We start from the raw sequence: 23,452 nt of genomic DNA on the forward strand, positions 1-23,452 counted from the left end.
CCAATTTCTAGAACCCTGTGGGTTGACAGTGACCCAGTTCCCTCTGTAACTGGCGCTGGTGGTGGCAGCCACACCTAGCCGCCCAAAGAACTGGAAGATGAAGGTAATGGAATTGACTTCTGATGGTGCAACTAAGAAAACAAAACAGGTGGATCATAAGTGAGAAGTGCAAGGCACCTTGCTCCAGGGCCCGAACGGCATGGAATCTGAAGACAGAATGCGGGGACCAAAGCCGGGCACAGGAGGTGCTCCAGGGCCAAGGTGCACACTGTCCATGGCCAGCCAGGCACCGTAGGGCAACCATACGGTGGTCCAGGATCGAGAGGAAAGGGCTTGTTGAGAAGGCTGTTCGTGGCTTTGGAGTGGGACAAAGGTACATCTCAGCTCCGGCTCAGCCATTGCCAAAGTACTGAATTGAACGTCCCCGTGCCTCAGTTTCCTCCTTGCCAGATAAAGATGGTATCCACCTCATCGGGTTACTGTAGCAACACACGAAGCCTTTAACACAGAACCCGGCTCATAGCAGGCACTCCGTCAGTGTTAGTGAATAAAAATAATAGGAAAGCCCTCACCCTGATTGTAATCCTAGGCTGTGAGCTTGATTCATGGAAGTCTGCCTGAGAGGAGGTTTCTCTCACCTCCCCTGACAAGATCCGGGTGCTAAATCTACAGAATGCTGGACTGGAACCAGGACCCCCACCAGTTAAGCCCCCACCCCATGCCCCCTCTATGCTACTCACACCTGCCCACCTGAGTCCCTCCCCAACTGGAATCTTCCACACTTGAGTACATTTCCGCATCTTTGAACAATCTCCTGACTTCTGGTTTGGAAAACAGCCAGATGCACTGATACATTTTAAGGATTTCCCAACTCTGTTTTTCTATTTCCAAGAAAGTCCTTCGAAAACAAAGCAGTGAAAAAGCCAAGTAACCTAGACAACTGTGAAAGGAATGCCTTTGTTAGGATCGTGAATATGTTTCCAAATATTTGGACATATGTTCTATTCGGACTAAAAGTCTTGTGACAGAAAAGGATAATCAGCCCCTTCAATAATCAGGGTTCTGTTTTTACTTCTTTGATAAAATTAACCCCCCCAGAGGTTAAAAGAAGATCCTGTATCTTTATCAAAATTGTCAATATGCAATCAGTTGTTGACTAAATTTAGGCTCCTTTTGTATAATGCAAGGATGTGCATTCGAACAATAAATGCACATTTCGCCCAAAATAAAGTTACCTTGGATATAAGATTTATAAATGATACACTAATTAATTTACCAATTAATTATAAGTAGGGTTTTTGTCTGTTTTCCTCCATCTGGTTGACAAATACCTCTTCCCACCTTCTGATGTCAACTAGCAGTACCCTGACTCGGGCTCACAGCCAGGGGACCTCGGGGGCAGCGACGCCATAGCAAGAAGCTTGTCTTTCATCGCCACCTAATGGCCATTTTCTGTTATTACAAAGTACCAAACCACTTCACACCTACTTGCTGTGCTTGCACAGGTGTAACAGTTAAGTGAGGTGGGTGGGGGGTTTGTTTTGTTTTGTTGTTTCTTTTTGAGAAAGGGTCTTGCTCTGTCACTCAGGCTGGAGTGCAGTGGCATGATCAATGGGCTGGGCTGGAGTGCTGGGCTCAAGCAATCCTCCCACTTTGGCCTCCCGAGTAGCTGGAACTACAGGCACATGCCACCATGCCTGGCTAATTTTTGTATTTTTTGTAGAGATGGGGTCTTGCTATGTTGCCCAGGTTGGTCTTGAACTCCTGGGCTCAAGCAATCCACCCACCTCGACCTTCCAAAGTGCTGCAATTACAGGCATGAGTCACCGCACCCGGCCCAGGTAAACACGTTTTTAAAGAAAACATTTCTAGGTTGGGCACGGTAGCTCACGCCTGTGATCCCAGTACTTTGGGAGGCTGCGGTGGACAGATCGCCTGAGGTCAGGATTTCAAGACCAGCCTGGCCAACACGGTGAAACCCCGTCTCTATTAAAAATACAAAAATTGGCCGGGAATGGTGGCAGGCGCCTGCAGTTCTAGCTACTCAGGAGGCCGAGGCAGGAGAATGGCGTGAACTCGGGAGGCGGAGCTTGCAATGAGCCGAGATTGCACCATTGGATTCCAACCTGGGTGACAGAGCGGGACTCCGTCTCAAATAAATAAATAAATAATAAAAATTAGTCAAGCAAGGTAGTGCATGCCTATAGTCCCAGATACTCCGGTGGCTGAGGCAGGAAAATCACTTGAACCTGGGAGACGGAGGTTGCAGTGAGAGCACCACTGCACTCCACCCAGGCGACAGAGACACTGTCTCAAAAACAAACAAACAAAAATTGTAAGTATTTCCAAAGAATCTTTGCAGGAAATACAGTTCATTCTCTTCCTATACCTTTCACATTTCATTGAGAAAACTAAGAACTCAAAAACAACCACAAACCAAAGGAAGATTTCCATCCAAAGAAACGAGAGGGAGCTCACAAGGGGAAAGTGAGGAAGGGAGAGTGTATTGTTCAGTGACTGGAAAAAATACTCAAATTTTTGTGTAGTTGCCTAATTTAAAAAAAAAGAAAAAAAGAAACAATTCCTTTGCATGTTCAGATCTCCTTTATACTATTAAACCAAGCCTTTGAACTTCAATTCACTTCAGATCAACATGCAATTATTCCATTTCTCTGGTCTCTTTTGGTTTTTTTCCAAAATGATTTTTCCTTATTCACTTGGGGTTTCCTTTTGAGTTACTCTTTTTTACAGATTCACAATACTGCTTCGTTTCTAGAAGCTTCCTATATTGAAAAGCATTCAGATTTTTTCATATTTTGATACCACACAGTCCATATTTGGAATTCTCACTGTGCCACTGGATTGCTAACCATGGAAGGTTGAAGGGACAGCTGAAGCCAAAACTAGAAGAGGACTGATACCATCCATAGGGTACTATTGATCTAAGTGATTTTTGCATTTCAGTGATACTTTAAAGAAAATCAAACAGGAGCAAATACAAATACCCTTCTAAAATGTTAATGTTTTTGACTACAGGAAAACAATATAAGAAAAAAAAAATTCAATTTAAATAAGTGGTCTGGGTTTTTATCTTTGCTTATTGTCAGCATAGGTATTTATTTTCATTTTTTAAATATGAGAAATAGCAAGGTGGGCAGATCTCTTGAGGACAGGAGTTCCAGACCAGCCTGGTGAATATGGTGAAACCCTGTCTCTACTAAAAATACAAAAATTAGCTGGGCGTGGTAGCATGTGCCTGTAATTACAGCTACTCAGGAGGCTGAGGCAGGAGAATTGCTTGAACCTGTGAGGCGGAGGTTGCAGTGAGCCGAGATCCTGCCACTGTACTCCAGACTGGGCAGCAAAACAGACTCCATTTCAAAAAAAAAAAAAAGAGAGAGAGGAGGAAAATTGGCACCTAGCTAAATCTATCTCCCTCCTACTCTGCCATGAAAGACAGAAAAGTCAGCCCTGAGCAAGAAGGTGGTTAAGGTCTACTTGTATAGGGGGTTGTTGTAAAAATTATGCAAACTTTTCAGATAGGATAATTTAATGCAATGAAATTAAAAATAGAAATAAATTTTCAATTATATGAATTTCCATTTTACTGTGGTCTTTTACCTTAAGCAAAGGGAGAAATGTTTTTAACGCAGACTACTTCAATGATTGGAAACAAAATAACCTAATTCTATTCAAAATGCCTTTTGTTACTAGGGTAACAAGAAAAGAGCCGTTTCCCAGAGTTCATGAAAGCCATGAGACTTCTGCAACTGCAGAATACACTCTGAAATAACACCAACAGACTCTGCTACAAAATTAGGAGGCAGACTCCAAAGGGGAAAGTTTATGGCCACTCCAAGTTGAATTGCCGTAATTAACATGAAATAGGAAAAGAGTACAGCAAGGAGAGGAGCCCCTCTGACAATACGGAGCAGTGTTTGCTGCAAAAACCCAAGGAATCGCATATAGGCAGGGAGGTAGCAGGGTGAATATCAACAAAATCTTACAAGGAAGAAAAAATATCTACAGTAAACTAAGGCAGGGCAGGTGAGTGGAAATGCTATCAAACTTACCTGGTGTACAAGTCTTTGGAGCTGGATCAGCTGTAGGTGAACACACACTCCTGGCCATCAGGAAGCAAAATTACAGGACCCGGCTCCACAGCCATGGCTACAAATCAATCAACAGCAGGAGACACAGAAGCAGCCACTCCCTTCAGCTCAGAAATGTGTAAAGGGTACTGGGTTGCAAATTTCTGTCCTTACCATTATCCCTCCTTACCATCATCCCCACACAAGTGGATGATAGAGTTACAGTTAGATAACGCTTCAAAGATGATGTGCACAGCGTGTAATAAAAAAATACGACATAATGAGACAATCAGTGCAATTTGAAAACACGGACCAAATAATCACTGCAATAAAAGACATCGATCCCAACGCAGACAGAAAAGTGCTGCTGAAGATTTAGACTTGGCAACACACAGACAGAGTTCAGGCATATGCAAGCAGGGACTATAAATAATGAAATGATGCTCCCTGGGACAAGATATTTTTCTATTAATCTTTATTTATATGATGGTTCTCTGGAAAGCATTTCATTTTCAAACCTATTTCTGAGATAAGTAGCATAAGGCGCATCTGAAGAAATACTATCGCTGTATCACAGAGAACTTCCACGCCTTGAAATTTTTTTCAGAGTATTATTAATAAGATGGTCTAGCTATGCAGAGCAAAAAAGAAAAAAAATCTTCAAAAGCTAAGACTGTTAGGCACATGAAGGTATGCATAAACTGTCTTCACATTTAATTTCGTATGATTCGGGAGATACATCCATGTACATCTAACCAGGACAGGCAGCACAAGTCCTCAGTGAACCCCGGGTGTGCCAGCTTCAAGCCAAAGTATTCCGTTGAGTTTGGTTTGTGGAGAGACATTTGAAATGTTGCTTCATAGCTTCCATTTTCTAAAAGAAAAGGCAAATATTAGGGAAAGACTGTTAGAGAAAGACACAGAATGTTTACCACAATCTTCATCACTTAACACACAATAAAGGAAAGTGTTGTCTTTTATTCTATAAACCACTAGTCATCATTTGCTCCCCACTGAAAGGAAATTCCTCTCACAGAAAACCAAGCTAGATTTATATCCTTTCTCTGCACAGACACATATCAAACACCATAAGGAAGTCAACATCTCCAATTTTAATTTCCCACTGTGTTTTCACGGAAAATAGGTTGAACTGACAGGTTGGTCCTAGAGGGGGAGCTCTAAATGGTTCATGGCTACACCAGAGGAAGGTATTAAGTGGCCACCTTTTGGGAGGTAGAAACCAGTCTCATATTGGACATTATTTGCCCTGGGACTCAAACATCAATTTAGATTCTAGGTCAGATGTGATGGCTCACGCCTGTAATTCCAACACTTTGGGAGGCCAAGGTGGGCAGATCACTTGAGCCTAAGAGTTCGAGACCAGCCTGGGCAACATGGCGAAATCCCATCTCTACAAAAAATACAAAAATTAGCCAGGCACAGTGGTGCGTGCCTGTAATCCTAGCTACTCAAGAGGCTGAGGTGGGAGGATCACCTGAGACCAGGGAGGTCAAAGCTGCAGTGAGCCATGATCTTACCACTGCACTCCAGCCTGAGTGACAGAGTGTGACCCTGTCCAAAAAAAAAACCGATTGACTCCAACTCCAACTATGGGAAATGAGAATTCTTTCATAGATCCATTCATTGCCTTGTTCTGTCTAAAATAGTCTTTTCAAATAAAATGCATGGATAATCTATGAGTTATGGATGGGTTTGTTTTTGGAAGCCAAATAGTTTGCAGAATACCTGACTGCATCATCATGTCGCATTTTAAAGGTTATTGACTCCCTTCGGGAGTCCGTGGCTGGGATTTAGGGTGCTGCCTGGTTTACTCCTTCACTGTCAGGCATTTTGACCTCACAACAGACTATTAGGGACTGGATTCCAAACTAGAACCCATCAGAGAAACAGGCAGAATGTGCTAGCCACAACTGTAACTTGCCTTTTTTCCTTTCTTTTTTGGAAATGGCCTATAAAGAAGCCATCTGTCTACATTAAAGATTCTCTCTCGGCTGTGCCATTTCACATCCAATATTTCTTTATAATTATCACATTAAAACTGCACAATTTTTAAAGAACTTTCCAAGTTGAGTGAACAGACATGGATTTAAACAGGACCAACGAGTCTGTTACTGTGAGTTTTGCTTTGTTTTGTTTTGTTTCTGGTATGATAATAAATATCATATTTTCATTTTCTACCATTCTTCAGGTAGAATATCTTAAGCTTGCCAGTTTTCTTTTTTTAAAAATGAGTCCCAACCCACTCCTTGGAAATGGAATTGTAACCAAGTGGCAAGCAGAGGGCCTTAAAGTAGAAGTCTGTGGGTCCAAAGCATGAGAGAAACTCCCTGGAGAGACACCAAATCGTGGGCTAGATTCACTTTCTCATTCAAGCAAATGAATGACAAAACCTTTATGGTCCAATAACAAACTGTGATGGCCACTCTCACTAGCTCCAAGATGCTCTACAAATAGATTAAGTGTTTTTTATATTAGCTTTTTATTTATAAGTCTATTAAGCAGGGACATCCCTACTATTCAAATTGAACCCCCAGATTAACTAGACACAGAGCACTGATTGGTGTGTTTACAAACCTTGAGCTAGACACAGTGCTGATTGGTGCATTTACAATCCTCTAGCTGGACATAAAAGTTCTCCAAGTCCTCCCCAGATTAACTAGACATAGAGCACTGATGGGTGTGTTCACAAACCTTGAGCTAGACATAGGGTGCTGAACGGTGTATTTACAATCCTTTAGCTAGACATAAAGGTTCTCCAAGTCCCCCACCCGACTCAGGAGCCCAGCTGACTTCACCTAGTGGATCCCACACCAGGGGCCAAAGGCGGAGCTGCCTGCCAGTCCCACGCTGTGCACTGCAGTCCTCAGCCCTTGGGCAGCTGATGGGACCCGGCGCCACGGAGTGGGGGGCGGCGCTCGTCCCGGAGGCTTGGGCTGCGCAGGAACCCACGGCGGAGGCGGGAGCGGGGGCGGGCGCGGGGGCAGCTCGGGCATGGCTGGCTGCAGGTCCCGAGCCCTGCCCCGTGGGGAGGAAGCTAAGGACCCGCGAGAATTCCAGCACAGTGCCGGCTGGCACGGGTGCTAAATCCCCCACTGCCCGGGGCAGCGGTACAGGCTGGCCACTCCGAGTGCGGCAGCCCGCCAAGCCCACACCCACCAGGAACTCGCGCTGGTCCGCGAGCGCCGCGCGCAGCCCGGGTTCCCACCCGCCCTTGCCTCTCCCTCCACACCTCCAGGCAAGCAAAAGGGAGCCGGCTCTGGCCTCAGCCAGCCCAGAGAGGGGCTCCCACAGTGCAGTGGCAGGCTGAAGGGCTCCTAAAGCGCTGCCAGAGTGGACTCCGAGGCCGAGGCAGCGCCGAGAGTGAGGGCTGCTAGCACGTTGTCACCTCTCACTATTACTAAGCAAAATGTGCTGCAGATAGCATACAATACGGTAACTAGCAGCTTTTCCACCCCAGAATCCTGTAGCTACCTGGAGAGGTGGAAGAAATGAAGCATGAAAAGGCCTAGGAATCTTCCTCTTCTCCAGGCTCCTCTTCTCCTTCTGCAGCTTCCTCCTCCTCCTCCTCGGCTTCCCCTTCCGCACCCTCCGTAGTTGTTAACTCCATCTTATTTTCACAAAAATTACGTTAGTATTAAGGAGCGTAAGGGCCAAGGATACAGTGAGAAAAAGACTGTAAAAGGCTGGACTAGAGGTCAGAGCCTCCCACACCCCACCACACAACACACAAATACACATACCACACATGCCACACAAACACATGCCACACACATACCCCATACACATACCACCCAAACACACACCACAGAAACACACATGACACAGCACACNACCCCATACACATACCACCCAAACACACACCACAGAAACACACATGACACAGCACACACACCCCCACACACACCACCCACACATCCACACACACCACATACATACCACACACGCACACACCAGACCACACACACCACACACATCACATACCACACACAAATACACGTATATGTCACACATACACCACACATACATCCCCTCCACACCACACATATACACCAAACCACACACCAAACACACCACACACCATATATACACCACACACAAATACACATATATCACACATACACCACACCACACATACATACACACACAAAAAAAAACTCCTTCTAAACACAGACTCCTCAATTTGGAATGGTGCTTTAGAATGATACGCTAATTCTAACAGGTTTTATAATCTCTCCTAAGCGTACAGTCTCCACTCATATTAACAAACCATTCTCAGCAAATAACCTTTACGAATTCAGAAGGTGTATATATATAGTTAGAAGAATAAAATACAAAAAGAATCAGCAAATCGAATTTTGTCAGAAAGGATAAGCTGTTAAATTATATTTAACAGCTGTTGGTTATATTTTCTTGTAACAAGCTAATTTCTTCAAGCAAAATTTATCAGCAACCTACATATATAATCTGGAATTTCTTCCAAATTAACAGCATGTTTTTTATCTTATTTTTAAAAATCTATTTTGAAGCTGGCCTAGCAAGAGAGAAACAAAAGAAATAATTATTGGAAAGATATAAATAATGAGAAATCATGGCGTAGAATATACTAGAAACAATCTTTGGGTCTAAGAAGAGGGGTTGGTTTGATATATTAACATTTAAAATAATGAAGCAGATCTATACTTAATACCTCCCCAAATACAGGCACATTCCATGAAAAAAAGGAGACTACAAGAGTATTCATCAAAAATTGATGGTGTGTGTGTGTGTGTGTGTGTGTGTGTGTGTGTGTGTGTGTAGCTAGAGTGGTTATGTGTGGGTAATGAGGGTTAAAAGCTATGTTCATTTTCCTCTTCTATCTGCATTTTTTAAATTTTCTATAAAGATCATGAATTTTGTCATTTCAAAAGTTAACAAAAGTTACTTTGGGGGCATTTCTTTTGACATTTGGGACTCTCTTTAATGTTGATGACCTTGTGCTGAAATATCTAGACAATACATGTAACTTAGTAAATTATTCTCCCTACCCTTGTGTTCACAATTTTAAATTAATTCTCTAGCATTTTAAAGTGATTAATCCAGGCCCAGTGCGGTGACTCACGCCTGTAATTCCAGCACTTTGGGAGGCCGAGGCAGGTGGATCACTTGGGGTCAGGAGTTCAAGACCAGCCTGGCCAACATGGTGAAACCCCATCTCTACTAAAATTACAAAAATTAGCCAGGTGTGGTGGCGCGTGCCTGTAATTCCACCTACTCAGAAGGCTGAGACAGGTGAATCACTTGAACCCAGGAGGCGGAGGTAGGAGTGAGCTGAGATCACACCACTGCACTCCAGCCTGGACGACAGAGTGAGACCCTGTCTCAAAAAAACAAAAACAAACAAAACACAACAACAAGAAAATAAAGTGATTAATGCAAAGATGTTCAAAAACATCAACATAAGTAGGAATCCCTCCCTCAATGAAAACACCACTAACCACCATGCAGGATTCCTAAACCCAGTGCATTCAACAGCGTGGAAAAGGACGAGGAGCAGGCATCTCCAGCCAGTGCCCTGGCCTGGCCTGACGTCAGTGAGAAACCACAGAAGATACCTTCACCCAAGGGGGCTCAGAACAGGGTCAAGAGCCGAGCCCTGTTTCTCTCTCCACCTTCCTCAGACAAACTGATCTCCAACTTACTTTCCTTCTCAGCAGGTTAAAGGAGGATTTTCTGGGTGTGTGGGTTGCATCACTCTCTTATGTCATTAAGAACGTGCCTAAAGCTGCAATCCTCCCACCTAAAAGATGTTTTTATTAAGCAGATTAAGCACAGCTGTTGAAGATGGTCAACTGTACCTCTTCTGTGGCTGTCTCTCCTTCTTCTTCCTTATATCCATAAATCAAAATTAAAGAAAAAAACATAATTCAAGTAAGCTTAAAGTCAAATCTGAAAATCAAGCAAACTATAATAAAAAACAAGCTAATCAAAATGAACAACATATTAGTTTATCCATAAAATAAGTAAATAGCAAAGATATGATAGCTGGGTGATCCCTACTTCTTTCATACCTTATATTTCAAGCTCTTAAAATAATTGTGAGATTAAAGACAGTTTCCCATCACTTGAACTCTTGAGAAAATGTAATTAATTATTAATGCTGCTAGTAATACATTTAATTCTATTTCTAAAGCATACCAAAGATTTATAGCGCTATCTAGCGAAATTCAGACCATATGCAAGTAATTTAAAAATTTGAACAAAAATGTCTTTTCTGACTTTATGCCCTTATAACTATGTCTTTCAGTTTTGAACAAATTAATAAAAGTAGGTCAAAAACTTTTCCTCTATGAGAACAAAATGATAACATTTCTGAATCACATAGTATTTTAAATACTGATTTCTGGGTAAAGAAAGAAACTTGCAAGGTAAGAGTGGGTGGGGTCACCCAAGGCTCCAATAGTCTCTATTGTGCAAAGCAACAGCCCACTGGAATTTCTGTTTCCCCCAGACCAAAGCAAGAGAACCAGGTTACGGTTCCTAAAAATGCCTCTAAGAAGAAAACAAAAGCTTTTCCATCCCTTCCCAGAATGGTCCCATAAACCTCCCTGGAGCCAGAGTGCCACAATTGCTTTAATTAAAGAGAGAGATAAGGTTCTTAAGAGCAGTCCCTAAAAATTCCTAATGCCTTTCAACTCAGGCAGTGAGCTCAGGGAATCATCGACAGGGGGCACTGAAAGAGATCTTGCAGTCACATACATTCTCTACCCAGCACCATGTTTATACAGATGAGGACACTGAGGCCGCACAGGGAAGTCATTTGCCAAAGTCAAAGGTCACAGGACAAGAAGTCAACACAATCAGGACTCACTGCAAGTCTACTGATTCCTAATGAAGTGTCCTTCTTACACTACCAGGCAGCTTCTCAAGATTAATAATGGAAAAATCAAAATCACAGAAGGTGGCAGAGTGCAATAGCTCATGCCTGTAATCCCAGCTCTTCGGAAGGCCGAGATGGGAGGATAACTTGAAGCCAGGAGTTCAAGACCAGCCTGGGCAACATAGCAAGACCCTCCTCACCCCATCTCTATAAAACATGTTAAAAATTAGCCAGGCATCCAGAGGCAGAGGCGGGAGGATCACTTGAGCCCAGGAGTTTGAGGCTGCTGTGAGCTATGATTGTGCCACTGCACTCCAGCCTGGGTGACAAAATAAGACCCTGTTCATAAAATAAAATTTTTAAAATCACAGAAGGTAGGCCAGGCACAGTGGCTCGTGCCTGTAATCCCAGCACTTTGGGAAGCCGAGGCAGGCGGATCACCTGAGATCTGGAGTTTGAGACCAGCCTGACCAACATGGAGAAACCCCATCTCTACTAAAAATACAAAATTAGCTGGGCATGGTGGCGCATGCCTATAATCTCAGCTACTCGCGAGGCTGAGGCAGGAGAATCGCCTGAACCCAGGAGGCAGAGGTTGGGGTGAGTCAAGATTGCACCACTGCACTCTAGCCTGAGCAACAAGAGCAAAACTCTGTCTAAAATAAATACATAAATATCACAGAAGGCAAGTTATAGAGGATCTAACACACTCCCACATCTCCTGGCCCAACCTCATGTTTTTAGCCATATCCAGAATAATACCTTCATAGTTCTGAGACGGGCACTGAACCTGAAAGCCTGACAGTGCCACCCAGGTCTGAGTCAGTCCAAGAGGACTTTTTCAGCACTGGGAATCTTCAAACTAACCTTTACGTTAAACGCCACTGGTGACACCCCAAGTTTTGGTGCTCAAATAATGTGCAGAAGAGTCTGGCAGTTGCTGCAAAATCCAGGTGTTGCTTTCACAGTGGTGTGTTGATTGTGCCTCTTTAATCCTGCCTAATCCTGCCCATGTCTCGCCCCTCCTCTGCCATGACTGCCATCTTTGCTCAGTGGGTTGCTGAAGGAAGATCCTAAAGAGTGATTATCACCTCCTCTTTTCTTTCTCATCTCCAATCTGTGCTCCAGACTGCAGCCAGAGAGATCGTTCCAAAAAGCACCCAACCTTACTGTGCTACCCTCATCTTTAGAAACTTCCATCTCCTCAAGATACTCTACCCTCCTGATATGGTTTGGCTGTGTCTCCACCTAAATCTCACCTTGAATTGCAATAATCCCCACGTGTCAAGGGTGGGGCCAGGTAGAGGTAACTGAATCATGGCGGCGGTTCCCCCATACTGTTCTTGTGGTAGTAAGTCTCACAAGACCTGATGGTTTTGTAAATGGGAGTTCCCCTGCACAAGCCCTCTTGTTTGCCACCACGTAAGACATGGCTTTGTTTCTCCTTAGCCTTCTGCCATGATTGTGAGGCCTCCCCAGCCATGTGGAACTGTGAGTCCATTAAACCTCTTTCCTTTATAAATTACCCAGTCTTGGGTATTTCTTTATTAGCAGCGTGAGAACAGACTAATACACCTCCTTAGAAGAGTGAAAAGGCTGTTTGGCTCTGCGTACCCCTCTGGCCTCATCCCTTACCACTCTACTTCAGCCATCCTGAGTCACATGCAATTTTCTCACATTGGCCACACCTTCCAGGATATGCTCAAAACATTTCCAAGGAGACTTTCCTAACCCACAAGGTTAAGGACTTTCTCACTTGTTCCCATAATCATCATTTACTTACCTGTCTCCCTCACTAGTCTACGTGTTTGGGGGCATACCCTGTGTCTTATTCATTTTTGGATCTCTGGGAACTGTCTGGCCCCTCCAGGCCACTGTCTGGAACCAACAGGCAAGCTCAATAAATATGTTAGGGATTGGATAGAGGAACACATGAAATCTATTAGTAACTCTTTAGATCTCAAAGAACTTTAATTTTCTTCTTCACATAGGATCAGAATAAAATTCATTATATGTACCATAGAATTATTGATTATGTAGAGTTTTACATTCTTCTGAATCCAATTATTTTTATTAATTATATTCAGCTGAAACAAATGAATTAACCAGATACACACTATTAAAAATAAGGTCAACCCGAGTTAATGGGTGCAGCACACCAACATGGCACATGTATACAGATGTAACAGGCCTGCACGTTGTACACATGTACCATAGAACTTAAAGTATAATAAAAAATATATAAATAAAATAAAGTCAACCATAGAGCTGGCCTGGACGGCAGTAAGAAGTCTTACAGGAATGTAAGTCTCAACTTTTATAGTTAGCTAGCAACCACCATGGAGGAACCTAGCACTCTTTTTTTTTTTTTTGAGATGAAGTTTTGCTCTCATTGACCAGAATGGAGTACAGTGGCACCATCTCAGCTCACTGCAACCTCTGCCTCCTGGGTTCAAGCGACTCTCCTGCCTCAGCCTCCCGAGTAGCTGGGATTACAAGTACCCGCCACCAAGCCTGGCTAATTTTTTGTATTTTTAGTAGAGACAGGGTTTCACCGTGTTGGCCACGCTGGTTTCAAACTCCTGACCTTCAGCTGATTCACCCGCTTCGGCCTCCAAAAGTGGTGAGAATACAGGTGTGAGACACCAGATCTGGCCCCTAGCATTCTTTATCAATATTTGAATTGACCTTAATATCTTAAAAGATATGTTAAGCAGGGAAAGTGACTGCTCAGAGAATGCATAAAAATACTTAGCCTCAAAAGGATAAGTAAGCTTGGAAGAACTTTGGATATTATCATCACAAGCTCCCCCAGAACATAAGCTCTGTGGGAGCGGTGACTCTGTCATTTTCATTGCTCCCTCCACAGTCCCTGGAATCCTGCCTGGCATGTGGCAGCACTCAATCTGTCCATAAAGTGTTGAATGGCTGCATTTATGTAATGCTACTCCAGCTCAGCTTCAAATCCCCCATAGAATGAGGTGGGATATATTAGTTTTAAAAATAATGGCTGGGTGTGGTGGCATATGCCTGTGAACCCAACACTTTAGGAGGCCAAGGAGGGAGGATCACTTGAGGCCAGGAGTTTGACACCAGCCTGGTCAACAAAGCAAGACCCCATCTCTACAAAAAATGTAAAAATTAGCTGGGTGGGGTGGCCTGTGCCTATAGTCCCAGCTACTCGGGAGGCTGACGTGGAAGAATCACTCGAGCCCAGTATGATTATGCCACTGCACTCCAGCCTGGGTGACAGAATGAGACTTTGTCTCTAAAAAAATAAATAAATAAAAATAATAATAAGCTTCCAACCTTGGTTTACAGAATTATAAAATACTGGAATTAGGCAGATCCTTAAAAGTCATCTTTGTAAAACTGAATTGACTTTCATGGTTGGCAAGTAATTATATGCACAAAAGCATTTTTTAAGATAATTATAATCACCCAGTCAATTAAGCCAGGCTCTCACATAATCATCATTTGAGGAAGCACACACCTTAAAGTAATTTCACCTTGTTTTTCAGAGAAAGCCAGAAGAGAGAAACCTCACAACTGGGAAGTCTTAGAACCTTCCACAGCAGCTATTTTTGTTGGAAACTTGGCCAGAAAAGCAGACTGCAGAGGTGGCGAGTGGCCAGAACTAAGGACAGGTGTCAGTGGTGGTGAGTGCCAGGCAACGTTCAGTGGGAACAGGTGGCAGGCGTGGGAGATAGTGAAGGGCTAGCCCAGCATGTCCTGCAAGGGAAGCCAGCCTCAGAGCGGCTGGAAATGAGAGGACAGAGGGAGAGTCCTCTCAAGCTTCAGGCACCCCAGGAACCCAGCCTGAGACCCGTGACTCCTCCCACAAACCTACATCAATGTTTGTCCCTTCAAACTTTGCTCAAGACTGCTATTGGAGGATGCCAAGAGGGGTGGTTACAGACCATAATCATATTGTCTGTCAAGCAAGGGCCTCATGACTTTCAGATCGGATGACGGGACTGACAAAGCACACCATTTTAAATAATTGTACGTTGATCAAAAAAAGAAACTAAACCTGCACAAGGTACAATGTTTCCAGCATTTTCTAAAGCTCTCGTGATGTCCCAGTCTGCAATTTGTTTCTTACAGAATGCCCAGAAGGTGAGCTGACCTTCTGTTTTCCTCCTTTACTCCTGAGGCGATGGTTCCTTAGCCCCTCACCCTCCCTGGGTCATCAGGCCAGGCCCTATGAGGTGCCCTATTTCTTCAAGTTACACTAAGATCTTCCTAGGCATGAAGTCATGGTCTTTTCAGTGTTCACCCTTCTGACCTCCCAAGTCCTCCTGCCTCAATCCATTATCAAGGAGAGAATTTACATCTTGGCATCTTGTGTTTAAGAACCCTGGAGGTTGAGGAGGTGGTCAGGGGAAGTCCACATTATTAAAGAAGATAATAGTTTTTGTTTACATTTCTGTTGTTTTTTTAAATCAATGTCAAACATTAGGTAAATATTCCTCTCCATTAAATGGAATTGTATGAGTGCCTACAAGTGTGTGTCGAGTGTGCATGTTTCATAGCAGAGATCAGATGAGCCTGTCCCTGACTCTGCCACTTGCCTCGTTTATCACTCAGCTGAACATTGCCAGGTTCCGGAGAAAGGTTTTTTGCTTGTTCTGTGTTTTTACTGCACACATTACAATTGTTTTCAACACATAAATGAAGACAGGTTTTTTAAAAAAAAAAAAAAAAGGTAAAAACTTGATATGGTTTGTCATCTAGTTAACAGAAATGCACCAATGCATCGCATTTCTGGTTTCATTATTGTATTAAGGCTAGATGAGATGTCACCATTTGGGGAAGTTGGGTGAAGGGCACACAAGACTCTATTATTTTTGAAACTTCCTGTGAGTCTATAGTTTTATCAGAATAAAATGTTTAAAACTATTTCTATTCCTTCTCCTAATAAGCATGGCTGAAAGCCAGGATATGAATTGTGACTTGCTCTTTCTGCTCCACAAAGCTGAGGGGGTGGAGGGGTCAGAGTAAGAGTTATTTTCTCTTTCCACACACCACCTATTTGTTCTGGCTTTCCACCCCCAAGGAAGAAAGTACAGGCCCTGGTTTTCACAACCCTAGGCTAATGGGGTGATAAAGCTAGGCGGTACCTGAAGACAAAACAAAACAAAAAAAGAGCTTGGAATTGGCAAGATGGAGGTGGCCAGACTGAGGAGGAAAAAAGGATTTTCCAGGAGGGGTACTGCCCAGGCCCTGCTCACACACAGAAACAGAGCCGGGGACCACTGGCACATTTAAGTAACACAAGGCACTCTGCACAGGCAGCAGCGTCCGTGGTCAGAAGGCCAGCCACTGTGAAAAGCTAGTCTGTGTCCAGCCAGAGCAGAGGGTCTGGCCCGTGCCAAGGGACAGACAGCAGAAACACCACCATAGACAAATATCCAGCACCCAATCCCTGCCCAGTCACCATTAACGACCCCGGATGGCTGTGAGACCCTCAGGAGGACAAAAACACCCCACCCAGCTGGAAGCTCCTGCCAGCCATGAGGTGGGCACACGGAGCTGATAGAGGACTGTAAGGAAATAAAGGAAGCTGATATTCCTTGCCCGGGAGTCTTAGGAACCAAGCGTGGGCCCACGAATATTCTAAACTTTATATCCACTGCAGCGTGTTGGTTAAGGAGGGAAGCCCAGGGAAGCACCTCTGTTTTATCCACAGTGAGCCAAGAGGAGCAAAAAGAAATCGCCTCAAGATGGTTTCAACAGAGCTAGGCATTTTAAAGCCTTGGATTTACCGGAGGTGTCATACCTACATGAAACTACTAGGATGTGTCTCATACTTTCAATGTTCAAAACACACACAGCTCTCCCTTGTCTTTCCGATTCCCTATCAGCCTGTCTATGACTGGGGTGCCCTGGGAGGAGAGATGCCCTTACAAAAAGACCGTGATGTCCTCCCATCTCAGCTTTTTTTTTTTTTTTTCCTTTTTGAGACAGGGTCTGACTCTATTGCCCAGACTGGAGTACAGTGGCACGATCTCAGCTCACTACAACTGCTGCCTCCCGGGTTCAAGTGATCCTCCCATCACAGCTTCCCAAATAGCTAAGATTACAGGCATGCGCCATCACACCAGGCTAATTTTTGTATTTTTAGTAGAGACGGGGTTTTACCATGTTGGCCAGGCTGGTCTCAGACTCTTGACCTCAAGTGATCTGCCCGCCTCTGCCTTCCAAAGTGCAGGGATTATAGGCGTGAGCCACGTGCCTGGCCCCATCGCAGCTTTTAACAACAAACCAAAGACCGTCAAAACAAGCCAGCAAGTTCTTGAAGCACAACATGCAAAGCATTCTAAATATCTAAGCGGTGTTTGTCTCCTTCTTAAATTTTAAAGTTCAGCCTATTTTCATATATACTCATAAGGGTTAATCATGTTTTTACAACATTTCTCATCTGTTTACTGACAATCACAGAGGGTTTTTCTAATTTAATTGAATTAAAGTAAATCAAAGAGCATGTGTTGGTTTTCAAACCGGAAAAAGTCAGAACCTGTCTTTCTGTAGGATAAATAGTATTAAAGAGTTGAAAAGTGAATTTGATAATATGATGTTAGCAATATATTCATCTAAAATAAAAATATCTTTCACTTGCGGTCATTTCTTCACCATGGCCCACACAAAAATAACAAAAAAAAGGTTTTTTTAATTCCTATCAGGATTCACAAGGTTATAACTGACTTTGTCAAAGGCTCACAATTTTAACAAGTAGTAGCAAAGAGAACGTAAAAGCTGGGTGATTCATCACTTCATAGAACTAACCCAGCCCAGCGGCTGAGAAGCTGAAGCAATGCCCACCCTGGCTGCAGGGGGCAGGATCTGATTATAAACATGCTACCTCCCTGCTGGTCTCACGGGAGAAAGGGGCTAGGGTGTAATGCTTTTCATCCTTGTCTCTATGTCTTAAAAGAAGCAAACTCAACTTCAAAGTATTCATCAATATGACTGTAAGGGTGCATTAGGCAACTCATGAAAAGTTCAAATCGTGAAACAGATTTTTTTTTTAATTACAAGATAATGAAATTGTCACTATATTTAATTTTTAAAGTATTGTTTCTGAATTACATAGGCTGACATGAAACACCATCTAACTTCTAGGTCAAGATTGAAGATTTTGTCTTTCTTTAAAACAAAAACTTCAGAGTTGTAATATCAACTTTTGAAATAGCAGTCTACTTCAAATATAAGTCTAAATATCGGGAATTTCCTTCCCTAGCCCCTCCGAATTTAAATTCTTTAAGGTAAAGACAAATCGATGCCCAGCCCCACACCCCTTTTTCCATAGTGTGGGTGTGGGTTTCAGCCCCTTTCTAGCCACATTTTATCTGGTGAATGAGGGTCCAGCTCTCATAAAAGCTCCCACACCTCTCCCAGAATAAATAAATTAGCAAACCATCAGGGTTTGAAAATAGTCTTTGCTACAACTGACCCAGTGGAGAAGGCCTCTGAGATTCTCCTCCAAAGAGGCCCAGACCAATGCCTGCACCCCATTCCCAGCCCCACCAGGCCCCTTCCTTGGCACCTGGCTTCCCAGCATGTTTTCAGAACTCCTTGAAGAAGTAGCCCATCCCATCCCCCATTATCTCAGCTTGGCACTCACAGAAGCACAGTGTTCCCCAACATTGCCCACTCCTTATCCTGCTGCTCCTGCATGGGAACCCCTTTAGAATTAATCATGTGACTTCACCAGGATCTGCTATTTCCCTGATTGAACTTAACTGAGTATCAGTTTCCCTCCCCAAGGAGTCCTTTTGATCCTCAAGTTCCTGTTGTCTTACCCCAGATATACTGAACCCCCTTAGCTCTGTTTCCCCACTGGGCAGGGCTCCTGGGTGGGTGTAAGCTAGGAGTCTGTCATTAATGATGACTAAGCAGAAAGGGCCCTTGTTTATAAAGAGCATGCACCTAACCCAGCCATAACAACACCACAACAAATTCTACAAGCCTTGTCTAACCAGCTCCCTCCAGGCCCAGGTTCAGGCTCCTTCGTCTTCCCTTTAGCCCTCTCTGCACCAGGACCCCAGTGCTTAACACATCAGTAGAAATTACCTGCTTCCTCCCCAGCTAAACTCGCAGCTACTCACTCTCTTTCTGATTGCTTGTGCCCAGAGTCAAGTTGTACAAGCCCTATAAAAGTCTCTATTGAACAGCAGAGAATCCAGTCAAACTGATGTGAAAAAGTGAACACTCACATTCTTCTCCTGGGCTTCAGGGAGGTTGCCCGCATCTTCATTGCCCTCTTTTTGTGCCTCAGTTTCTCCACCTTCTTCAGCCTTCTCTGATCCCTGGTCATAAAGGAAACCCAGGATATGAGCTCCAAAAAACAAACAACAACAACAACAACAAAAACCAGGCCACATATGCTGTGGCTTTCTTATTTAGACACACAGTATATAAATGAAGCAAACATAGACTGCCCACTCATTAGGTCACTTAGCAACCAGAGCATAGGATCTCCAAACCCCAAAATGCCGACTGGGATGAGTCAAAGATACAACCTATGTGCGTTGCAGGGTAACAAACTGCCTAAGTGAGGAGTTTCAATTCACCCACTTCAGGCTGATGAGGAGAGATTCAAAGAATTCTATCTTCACACAGTGTTTTCTATTGCTTGTATGGAGGGAGGCTTATAATTTTATAGATTAAAAATTAAGAAGATAGATAAGGTAGAAAGATAAAGTAGACAGGTAAACATACATAGATGGATAAATGGATGGATGCATGGACAGATGGATGGGTGGATGGATGGATGGATGGATGGATGGATGGGTAATGTACAGAGACAGATAGATAAACAGACAGACGGAGGAATGGATGTATGGACAAACATGGGTAGGTAGGCAGGCAGGCATACAGACACAGATAGATAGATAGATAGATAGATAGATAGATAGATAGATAGATAGATAGATATAAAAATAGATAGATAGATATAAAAATAGATAGATAGATAGATAGATAGATAGATAGATAAATAGATAAATAGATAGATGGATGGATGGATGATAATAAGGTTAGGCTTTGTGTCCCCACTCAAATCTCATCTTGAATTATAATCCCCATAATGGTAATAATCCCCACATGTCAAGAGAGAGACCAGATGGAAGTAATTGAATCATGGGGCGGTTTCCCCCATACTGTCCTCATGATCGTGAGTAAGTTCTCACGAGATCTGATGGTTCCATAAGGGGTTCTTCCCTCTTTGTTCAGCACTTCTCCTTCCTGCTGCCTTGTGAAGAAGGTGCCTTGCTTCCCCTTCACCTTCTGCCATGATGGTAAGTTTCCTGAGGCTTCCCCAGCCATGCTGATCTGTGAGTCAATTAAACCTCTTTCCTTTATAAACTACCCAGTCTTGGGCAGTTCTTTATGGCAGTATGAAAACAGACTAATATGGATGGATAGATACAGACAATAGATGATTGATTAGATAGATGGATAGATAATAGACTGATGGGTGGATGGATAGAGAGAGAGAGAGAGATATTAGGACGAAGTAGACATTCTGAGGAAGCTAGCATGGGGACGATGGCTCGAGACACCAGCGCTTACCTCTGTGGTGCTCGGTGCCTCTCCCACTACATCGCCATTGGGAAGGGACGATGCTTCCTCGGGTGATTTTGTCACCTGCATTATGTAAAGTGAGAGTGTTTGAGAATTTTCTTAAGGACAACAGCTTGCATTTCAATGTCTTAACTATTCAAACTATATTTGTCTTCATCCTTAATCTTATCTTCACTAAGTAGGTAGGGCAGTCATTACCACCCACACTTCAGAGACAGGAAAATAAAGGCAGAAAATGTCACACTGTGGGTTAGGGGAAGGACTAAGTCTACACCTCATCCCTGATGCTCTTTCAACTTACAAAATGGGTTCCAGCCTTTTAAAATATCAGGTTGTTTTTATTACAGAGGCACTGCAAGTTCGTGGGTGCAAATTAAGCCACACACACACCCTCCAATCCCACCCTCCTGTGATAATCAGTATTAAAAATGTGATAGGGTACCTCTGCATCCTAATACATAAGGCTATTTTAGGGGGGAATTGATTGTCATTTTTCTTTTATTTTTGTGATTTTGAAACAGAAATGGGAACACAGTTTGCATGACTTCATTTTTAGCTCAATGTACCATGGACATTTGTCCAACTTAATTCATATGATCGATCCTATTGAATCATTATTTTTAACATCTGCTTCATATTAAATATATAATAATTTATTCATACATTCTCCAGTCAGTGGGTGTTCTGAATGTTTGTATGTTTCTTCCACTACAAATAACACTATACTAAACTGAATAAAATGGTGAGGTTATTCTTACTAGTTTTCAAAAAGGTGGCAGCAATTCATATCCCCACAGTGATACATAAATGTCTCCTTCTCCTTTATCCTCATAACCAGCGAAGATGATTGTTATTTCTAATGTTTACCAATATGTTGAGGAGAAAATAGAATTTCATTTTTTGTTTCATTTATACATTTATCATTATTGGAAATAAGGGCATATTTTTAATAAATTTTTAGCTATTTCTATTTCCTCTTCAAATAATTATCTTTATATGTTTTGCCCATTTTATTTGATTTTTTTCTTTCTGTAGACATTGCAGTGAATGCATTGCTCATTTTTACTTCAGTTGTTTGTTCTTTACTATCAATTTTTAGAGTATCTTTCTATATTAAAAATTTTAACCCTTTGTCATGTTACAAATGTTTTTCTCCAGTCTATAGTTTTTACAGATTTTGTTGTATTTTTTTTTAGTTTTTAGTCTTTTTATGGGCAAATTTATCTAACTTTTATTCTCTAAAATATCCTTCTATTACTTTATATTGTTATTAATATCTAGAGCTTTAATCCATCTGGAATTTAATTTAGTATATGATGTAAAGTCAATGTCTACATTTGTTTTCTGCCAGATAGATGGGAAATTTTGCCTATATTATATATAAACCATCATTTCCCATTAAATCCAGATTATATATTTGTCATTTATTATAATATATACATAAATTTATGTTTCTACACTATCCTACATATAAATACTGATACAATGAAAATAAAAATTAAAATATTTTATATAAACGTATATAAATAAAAATATATTTCTCAGATATACATATAAATATATACTGCTTTTATCATTGTAGCTTATAGGACATATTTTAATATTTGGAAAGTCAAGTTGTTACACAAAGTCTGTTTCAAAATTTTCTTGGCTCCTCTCAGACAATTATTATTCCAAAGACATTTTAAGATAATGTTTCTTTAGTTCCAAAAATTAAAAAATAGGATTTTGCTTGAAATAGCACTAAACATTAATTAATTTGGAAAATGTTCATTCCTTGTTGTTAAGTCATTCTATTCAGGGACATTGAAGGTTTATTTCTTCAGTATTTGTTAGTGTCCTTCAGAATAAAATTAAATTATGTTCTTCATAGAGGACCTGTATGTCTCTTGATAAATGTGTTCCTAAACATTTTACAGATTTTTATCACTACCATGAATGGGATATTTTTCCTTCTTACATTTTAACTTACTACTTATAATTATTAATGTAAACAAAACCTACAAATTTTTGTATATTCTTCTTTCATCAAGAAACTTAATAAACCATCTTACCAATTCTAATGCATTTCACTAGAGTTTTAAAGATTTTTAGGCATGTGATTATATCATATGCAAATAAAGATAATTTTTTTTTTTCTTTGAGACGGAGTCCCGCTCTGTCGCCCAGGCTGGAGTGCAGTGGCCGGACCTCAGCTCACTGCAAGCTCCGCCTCCCGGGTTTACGCCATTCTCCTGCCTCAGCCTCCCAAGTAGCTGGGACTACAGGTGCCCGCCACCTCGCCTGGCTAGTTTTTTGTATTTTTTAGTAGAGACGGGGTTTCACCATGTTAGCCAGGATGGTCTCGATCTCCTGACCTCGTGATCCGCCCGTCTCGGCCTCCCAAAGTGCTGGGATTACAGGCTTGAGCCACCGCGCCTGGCCAAGATAATTTTTAAATTTTATCTATGTCTTGTATACATAAGACTTATTACATTATTACAATAACTACAGCTCCTAAAACAATGTTTAGTAATATGGTGATAATAGGTATGCCTATCTTGCTTCTCATTTTAATAGAAATGCTTCAGTATTGCATGGTTCATTATATTTATAATTACCTCTGATAAATGTATTTTATATTTTAAGTTGTTTCCTTCTACTTATATTTTAATCGATTCTTAACTAGAAATATCTGATAAATTATATCAAATATCTTCTTGGCACTTATAGGTGCAATCATATGGTTTTTCTCCATTAATCACTTCATGTAATGAATTATGGCAACTGAATACATTCTGTTTGATGATGAATTATCTTTAATTCACTTCTGAATATATTTTGCTAGTATTTTATTTAGACTTTTGAGAAGGGGCATGGTGGCTTACATCTGTAATCCCAACACTTTGGAGGCCTA

General features: G+C 42.1%; 1 protein-coding gene across 6 annotated transcripts in view; it reads right to left on the bottom strand.

The window, feature by feature from the left end:
• Positions 1-4,549: 4,549 nt before the first annotated feature.
• Positions 4,550-23,452, bottom strand: part of SH3BGR (SH3 domain binding glutamate rich protein) — a 64,728-nt gene continuing 45,825 nt past the window's right edge. For 3 of the 6 annotated variants that reach the window (XM_025378242.1, XM_025378243.1, XM_025378240.1), the window contains exons 4-7: positions 19,188-19,280; positions 9,947-9,976; positions 7,584-7,719; positions 4,550-4,965 (exon numbers count right to left, since the gene is read on the bottom strand). In XM_025378242.1, the coding sequence (XP_025234027.1) occupies positions 7,618-7,719; positions 9,947-9,976; positions 19,188-19,280 (225 nt within the window). In that variant the 3' untranslated portion in view covers positions 4,550-4,965; positions 7,584-7,617. Of the gene's footprint in view, positions 4,966-7,583; positions 7,720-9,946; positions 9,977-19,187; positions 19,281-20,544; positions 20,620-23,452 lie in introns of all 6 variants that reach the window. The other 3 variants (XM_025378244.1, XM_025378241.1, XM_025378239.1) reach the window with 2 other exon arrangements.

This window comes from Theropithecus gelada, chromosome 3, assembly GCF_003255815.1.
Source record: "Theropithecus gelada isolate Dixy chromosome 3, Tgel_1.0, whole genome shotgun sequence".
Lineage (NCBI taxonomy): Eukaryota > Metazoa > Chordata > Mammalia > Primates > Cercopithecidae > Theropithecus > Theropithecus gelada.